We start from the raw sequence: 7,959 nt of genomic DNA, 5'->3' as shown, positions 1-7,959 counted from the left end.
GCTTACTTATAGGGTATTTCAATGTGAGAAAAACCAATTTGAGAAGATGATAGCTTTTTTTAGTCTTTTGTTTGTTTTAATTTTCATTTAATTATCATATTACCATTTTATCCTTAATTGTTTTAACTAACAAATAATAAACATGAGTCCATAAAATGTCCACTATATATATATGATATAATTACCATCTAAGTTTATTAATTAAATATTCCATAGCCATTCGACCCCTCTTTCTAATAGAAATTAACTTTTGCAACCTTTATGATTTAGTCCTTTTTAATTAATTAACTAATTAAACATTAAAATTTCTTAACCAAATTTTAATACAACCCTAATAAATACTTGTAAACATTGAATAAAAATTAAAATACTAACTTTCTGGTCGGAATCGTTGTCCCGAAACCACTGAAACGAGCTGTTACACTCCCTCTTTTCAATTCTAATTTTCCGAACTTAGTAGTTAAACCATTTTCTTGTTCCTCACCTACCTTCTTTGCCTATTATCATTCCCCCCATTTTCCCTAATCTCTTCATCTGGGGGAGGGGGTAATACAACAATGTATGGTTGATTTCTCTTGGCCTCATCCTTTCCTTACTAGCCTTACCACTCCCTTCAATCCTTACCTTTCACACCTCACCCAACTTTCCTCAAAACTCAACAACCATCCCACATTTAATTCTAAATTCCTCACCCACCTCATTTCCACTCCCCAACCATTCAATATTTTTCCATACTCTTTTCTTCACAACACATCCCATTAGCACCCTCCCTTACTTCTATTCTAACCTTATCATTCCTCTTATTCCCATTAAACTCTCCTTCCTCATCCATTGTCCTCTTTAAATCTTCATCATTAACATTATTAAAAGCCTCACACGAATTTCATTTCCCATCCTTAACCCCTCCTTCCATCCTTATAAAACTAGAACTTGCAACCTTATCGCACTCCCTTTTCTCCCTCCTCAATAACACTCCATTGTTAGGACAACTCCCTCTCAACCCTTTTCCTCTCTCTCTCTCTTTTTAATACTATAGCTATTAAATGTTAGGGAAAATGAGACAAAGTCAAAGAAAAAAATGGTACGAAAATCTCAAGACTCAAGAAACTGACTCTTAGCATAAAAGAGAAAAACTCCCAGGAAGAGAGAGAAATTACATTTTACAAGAAGTTCCTAGTTCCATCTCTAATGTGAATTTAAACATTAAATGTCAATTCAAATCTAATGCGAGCACATTTAAAAGATTTAGATCAAATTGTAAGCATGTGTTGCAACTATAAAATTATTTTTTTACTCCTCTCTCTCGAAGAAAACTCTCCAACCTCTCTTTAAAAACTTTTTTTACATCTACCTCTTCAAGCATCCAACTACTTCGCTGCTAGCAACTAGCCATTATCCTCCCCCTTTTCTTTTAGTGTCGGTTTAGGCAATCCAATAACCCTAAAAGGTAGTGTCAATGGTGACAGTAGTGAAAGACGTGTTTACAATGTAGCCAACATTTTTTCAATATACTTCATGTCCAATTTAAGATAGCATTTACTGATTAAAAACCTAATTGATACACTACTGAAATTTTGAACATTGAGAAATCAATCGGTGAAATATAAAAATCAGCATACAATGTAGGCATAATTAGGAATCTCTAGTAAAAAAACCCTATAAAAAACATATATGTGGCGGATTTAAACGAATATAATCAAGAACGGATGGTGGGTGAGGTCATTATTAATTTCTTTTATATTATACATACATACATATAATATCTCCATTATTTTAACCCCCAATTATGTTGATAATAAAAGTAAAGGCAAGGCTTTTTGGAAGGACAAACTTTGTCTAAAGGAGAGGAAAATATAAGAGGTTTTGGTCTCTGAATTACCTAACTTAACCTAACACAGATGGTCTACCACCTAGTAAGCTAATAAATGAGGATATTTTGGTCCATAAACTTCACTCTTCTTTTCCAAATTCCAAAATTATTCTCCATTTAGTTATTGTCGCATAATTGCATTAAAACTTTTGTTTTTGTAATGTTTTCAACAAATGGTCAACTTACTCTTTCATCATTTTCCCATAAATTATGTTTTAGAATAATAATATATCATTTGTTACAAATGACTAATAATAAAACATATTTGGAACAAACCAAAATATAACATAGGATGAGATTTAAATTTGATATTTTAAAATTTTCAAAAATATAACTACCACAATTTATGAATAAATTTAATAATCACGCAATAACTCTAATTTAAAATGACTCTTTATTATGAATGAGAAGATAAATATATTAATAAATTTCATGTCAACTTTTAAATAAAAACTTCTTTCTATGGGTTGGTGGATGGTTGTTTTATTCATATTTGTAGGAAATATATATTTTTTTAAAATTGATTTAAAATGAAGCTGCTTAATTACACTAATTATCAAGGCTTAAGCTATGGGTTTCGATTTGATTTGACTAGAAAGAGGACCTACCCTGGAGGCATAGAAGACTGCATTTGTATGAAAGGAATCTTTTTTCATATCATTTTATTATTAAATTTGTCAGAGGTAAAACTACAAGTGATCCACTCTTTTCCATATCATTTTATTCATAATCACATAAGTAGAATACAGTTAGAATATAATTATCATACATTGTTCATTTAAAATTCAATCTAATATCAATTATCATGTTTTTAAAATTAAAGTTATATATTCTTATTATTAATGAAACGTTACACAATTTATAAAAAAAATATATAAATAATTAAATATAATTTAATTAATACATATGACCAATGTACTGGTAAAGAAAATTAGTATATTGCTACTAATTACTAAAATCTTTTAAGCAGTGGCCTTTTGGTCAATTTTTAGTGATGTATGTCCACTCTATTTTCACGATTATAAAAGAGCAAATCTAAAACACGAATTTCCATTTTCCAATCGTTTAAACCAAAACTCGTTTTTTTTCTTCTTGGAGGAAAACAAATGTATGAATTATGTTAATAACATTGCTTCTCCTTTTACCCCTTCAAAGCATTCCATACCTTATATTTTTTTCATTTCTTTTAACCGAATTAATTGCAAACAAAGTCTTCAAATTTTTGTTTTAATTTTAAATTAATTTTTAAACTTCAAAACATTATAATCAAGTCCTCAAAGTATCAATATTATACCAATCACATCCTTTTATCAACATAGCTATCAAATTAGGCATTGAATATCAGTTTAAATTTTGTAGACCATATTTAAAACATTTAGATTACACTGTAAATACATATGTATGTACTACATGGACAAATTGGATCATATATGTTTACAAATTGGATCATATATTTTCATATAGTAAATATATATATGTTTACAATTTGATCCATGTATTTTAAATATACTTCATGTTAGATTTGAGTTGGTGTTCAACAACTAAACTAGCGGCTAAATTGATGGAATAACTTGGTTGATACTAGGGGCAAAGCAAGAAAATTGTTTTACAAAGGTTATAGATGAATCATAAAATTTTAGAGGGGTCAAAGTTTAAACTTACCAATATGTTAAGTAGTAACTTTTAAAATCTTAAAGGGCTACATAGTAATTTTACCATTTGGAGGGGCAAGGCTACTTCCCGCCCATCTATGTCCATGGTTGATGCTATATAGATATTTTGATAATGGTTTAATGTTTGAGACATCAAAATTCGAGGTTTTCTGATGAAATTAATCCAAAATTTAAATTACTTAATGGCGATGAATGGAAGCAATCTCAAATATATATTATATTGGGGGGGGGTAGGTGGAGAGGAGCTTCTTGAATAAAAATGGTGAAAGGCACGTGTACTTACGCGTTCCATGTGAAAAACCCTCCCTTCTTCCTCCCCACTTCAAATCAACTCTTTAGAAAAATGTATTCGAAGCTTCCTTTCAAGAAACCACCAATAGAAAAAAGAAAGAATCCCCCAATTTTCTCACTTTTTCCATTAGAAAAGTCCACATTTTCTCCTCCTAAAAGATAAATAAAGCATGTTGTTATGTTTCCTAACCTTTGAAAACAATGACTCTCTAGTGGAGAAAAAAAAGCATACCCTTTTGAATACTTTTTTTCTTAAAAGCCCTCTCTGGCTGCTCTGTTTCTCAAAATTTTCTAGAACCCATTATCGGTTTCCTTTTGCTTTTCCCCTTTTATAAACAACCCATCATCAAAAATCTGCAAAAAAAGATAGAGAATTTCAAGTCTCTGTTTTTCTGATTTTCTTTTGTAGAAAATACAATAAGGTAAAGTTATGATCTTGTTTCGATTCCAGAAAGTAAAAGCTTGGTGTTGTTACTAATGGAAACTGATACGATCAAACCCTGCGATAACGTCGTTCATTCTCGATTCTTCCGTTCTGGATTTTATTGCTGGGGTTGGGAATTCTTGACTGCTCTGCTTCTCTTTAGTTGTTCTGCCTAAAAACGACCAGGTTTTTCAATTTGTTCTTCCTTTTTACTTTTGTAATCATAATTCTTTGTTAGAATCTTTTTTTTGGGGGGTTTACGTGTACTTTGGGAGGGATTTGATCAATCGGAAAGTCGGAAAATATGGCGCAAAGGTCAGTTCCGGCGCCGTTCTTGATCAAAACGTACCAGCTGGTGGATGATCCGACCACCGACGATGTGATTTCATGGAATGAAAACGGCACGTCTTTTGTCGTTTGGAAAACTGCTGATTTTGCAAAAGATTTGCTTCCCAATTATTTCAAGCACAACAACTTTTCCAGCTTTGTCCGTCAGCTCAACACTTACGTAAGTAATTTCATTTTTTTAATTAATTAATGGTTAAATACTGATTTTGGTTCTTTTATTATGCTTAAATTTAAGATTTAGTCCTTATACTTAGTTTAATTTCTTTGCTTTATAACATAACACCATTAATTATGGATTTAAAAAAGATCCTTTTTTTAAATGTTGGAATGATTTTTTTTAAAAGAAAACTTCGCTGGAGCATTTTATTCGTAATAGTTAAGCTATGTTATGAAGTGAAGAGACCAAATTATGAGAAAGTAAAATATAAGATTAAATTCAAACTAAAAGTTGACATTAATAACTTATATGGTAGACCATTTCTTCAAGGAAAAAGATGGGTAATTTCTTTAGGATTTTTTCTATTTAAAGGAAGTGAAATTGATTGGATTGTTTTAAAAAATTAATAAAAGTTTGAATAATAGGGTTGATTATGATAGGGATTGGTGAACTAATTTAAGGAATTAATTAATCCTTCATCGTAATTGTTGTTTTGAAGAAAGGGATTTACTTGCAAATTGATTTCCAACCACAAAATATTAGGTGAGGGATGAGGGGTTAGAACCATCTTTTGACCTTTTTCAAGCAATCGTACGGACTGTTAAAAACATGAACTTGCCGTTTTATTACAGGGATTCCGAAAGGTTGTTCCAGACAAATGGGAATTCGCGAACGAGAACTTCAAGCGAGGACAAAAAGAGCTCTTGTCCGACATCCGTCGCCGGAAGACGGTGACAACATCGCCGGCTAATAATCCCGCGAACGGGAAAACGTCTGGTGCGAGAGCTTCCTCCCCTACTAACTCCGGTGAGGACCTAGGGTCAACTTCCACGTCGACATCACCGGAATCGAAGAATCCGGGATCGGTGGAAACGACGCCGGCAGCGAACACGAATCAGTACGCCGATCTATCAGACGAGAACGAGAAGCTGAAGAAGGATAATGAGATGTTGAGCTCGGAGCTGGCGCAAGCCAAGAAGCAATGCGACGAACTGGTCGCGTTTTTAACCGAGTGCGTGAAGGTGGGGCCCGATCAAATAGATCGCATCATGCGGCAAGGAAACGGTGGTTCCACCCTTGAAGGCGACGATCTTGGCCGTTTCTACGGCGTCGATGACAACGACGATGATGAAAAAGGCGGCGGCGAAGATGGAAACGGAAGTTTGAAACTGTTTGGGGTGTGGTTGAAAAGCGCGGGAAAAAAGCGGGCCCGCGAGGAGAAAATTGTGTACGGTGGGCCACACGCTAAAGAGATGAAGACCATTGATTTTCGCCACGTGGCTTTGATGATGAAGAGCGGCAAGGTTTGCAACTGAGCCTATCACCGGTTCTCATCGATAGCAAGGAAGTTGATTTCGTACAAATATAACTAGGATTAAATAAAAAAGTTTTTTTATTTTGGATAATTATTTAATATATGGGTGGAAGTGTTTTCTTAACTTTAGAAGCGTGGTAAAAAAATTGTCAAATGTATTTAATTAATATTTAAAAATAAAAATATATAATTAGATACATGACAATCTTTTAATCATACTTATAAAATTTAAAAATTCCACCTTAAGTCCATCTATTTTATAATTTTAGTAACAATATGGAAGTAAATATTTTTTAGAAATAAAAAAAAAACATTCTAAAGTTAGGTGGGTCAATTAGTCAGCAATTGTGGGAGGCAAAAATCAAAGGCAAATGGGTCCTTCAACTTTGCCCTGTTGTTACAAAATTGTTGTTTATATGTTTAATAGATTGTTCTACTTTTAAATTCCATTTTTTAATTTAGTACAAAATATGGAAATGAGTAAAAATAGAAAATTTGTTAATCAAGGGGTTAAAATTCATGATTAACTATTGCCTTTGTCTAAAAAGGTAACACTGTTAAAATTTGTTGATTTAAAAAGTAGCACATTTGTCATTTATTTGCACAAAATTAACAAAAAACCAACCATTTATACGCAACAAATTAGCTCAAATTCACGTGTTTCCCAACAAATTGGAGTAACTTTTAAATTTTCATTAAATTTTGATAAATCAAAGTAAACGGACTATCTTGTTTCATTTATAATATTTTAAGTTAATTTTTTGCAATTCATTATTTAGAATTGCAAAAAAAGCTTGCAACTTATATCTAGTAGCAAACGGATTTCAAAGGTAAATTGATATAATTATTTTTGTTGAAGTTATAACAACTTTTTGTAGAATGAAAACTTTTAATTCTTAGCTTAAATGTAAGGGTGTAAATGGGATATCGGTGTTTGCAAGTTATTTGAGTTTGCCTAAAAAAAACATGAATTTAATTCGGTAATTATCAAGTCAACCTTTAGCTATCGATTGAGTAAAATTCAAGCTTAGAAATACTTGTTCGAATAGATTGTAAGTCTTAGCAAACCTTTCATTTTTAATATATATTTTAAATGTTTTTATATTATTAAATTATGTTATCGTCTTTAATATATATATTATTAACCTTAAATTTAATTCTCAAACTAAGATTGAGCTTGAATATACACAAGTTTTATCCGGCTCAAGTTCAAGCTTAAATATAAAAATTCTTAATCAAACATAATTAGTGGTTAATGGGTTTTTATAAGTTTTTATTACATTAATTTAAAACACAAAGTATATTATAACTTTTATTTCAAGCATCAAAAGTACAATTTTAATTAGCACATAAATATGACTTTTCTTTAAAAAGAAATTAAATGTAACTAGAAAGCACATCTCAAGGACTTCAAGAACTTATGCGTGTGAAGCTTAAAAGAGGAAGAATCCAAAATTAGTTAATGTAACACCCCCAACTTCTTAGATTTAAAATTGTACAAGTTTGTTAAATAAGTTGATTTGATTATGTGGTTAAGTGTTTTGTAAGTTTAATTAAGGTTTCGTGTTCGAATTTCGGTGTTTGCAAGTTGGGAATATTTTTCCTTTTGTGCCGTTATTAGTAGTATAGTTTGGATTCTTGGTGGTTAGTTTTGATATGAGATTGATAGGTTGTTAAAATCTGTTTTTTATTATTTGTTTTTTTTTATAAAATAAATACAAGATAATTCCTTCATTTTTCTTTTCGGTCAATACCAATCCCTTCCTCACGTTTCTTACCTTCCCACTACCATTCAAATTCTCCCTTTTTGCTATCACTGCTACTTGTTTTCATTCTTTTGTTTTCTTTACTTTTCAATTGGCTTTTGGGTTGGTCTTGGTC

General features: G+C 31.4%; 1 protein-coding gene across 1 annotated transcript; it reads left to right on the top strand.

Moving 5' to 3' along the window:
• The first annotated feature begins 3,783 nt into the window (after positions 1–3,783).
• On the top strand, positions 3,784–6,522 carry LOC107909331 (heat shock factor protein HSF24). Its single transcript, XM_016836812.2, has 2 exons — positions 3,784–4,766; positions 5,396–6,522. Exons 1-2 carry the CDS (start codon positions 4,563–4,565, stop codon positions 6,077–6,079), a joined length of 888 nt encoding a protein of 295 aa, XP_016692301.1. The 5' UTR covers positions 3,784–4,562; the 3' UTR covers positions 6,080–6,522.
• Positions 6,523–7,959: the final 1,437 nt, after the last annotated feature.

The sequence above is a fragment of the Gossypium hirsutum genome, chromosome D03 (assembly GCF_007990345.1).
Source record: "Gossypium hirsutum isolate 1008001.06 chromosome D03, Gossypium_hirsutum_v2.1, whole genome shotgun sequence".
In the NCBI taxonomy this organism is placed as follows: Eukaryota; Viridiplantae; Streptophyta; class Magnoliopsida; order Malvales; family Malvaceae; genus Gossypium; species Gossypium hirsutum.
The sequence above is the reverse complement of the archived record's forward strand: the minus strand, read 5'-3'. Positions and strand labels throughout refer to the sequence as shown.

What these genes read in the sequence shown, in the direction of transcription:
- LOC107909331 (XM_016836812.2), top strand. Translation starts at nt 4,563, where the DNA reads ATGGCGCAAAGGTCAGTTCCGGCGCCGTTCTTGATCAAAACGTACCAG. An exon ending in TCCGTCAGCTCAACACTTAC is followed by an intron (nt 4,767 to 5,395) that starts GTAAGTAATTTC and finishes GTTTTATTACAG; the next exon opens with GGATTCCGAAAGGTTGTTCC.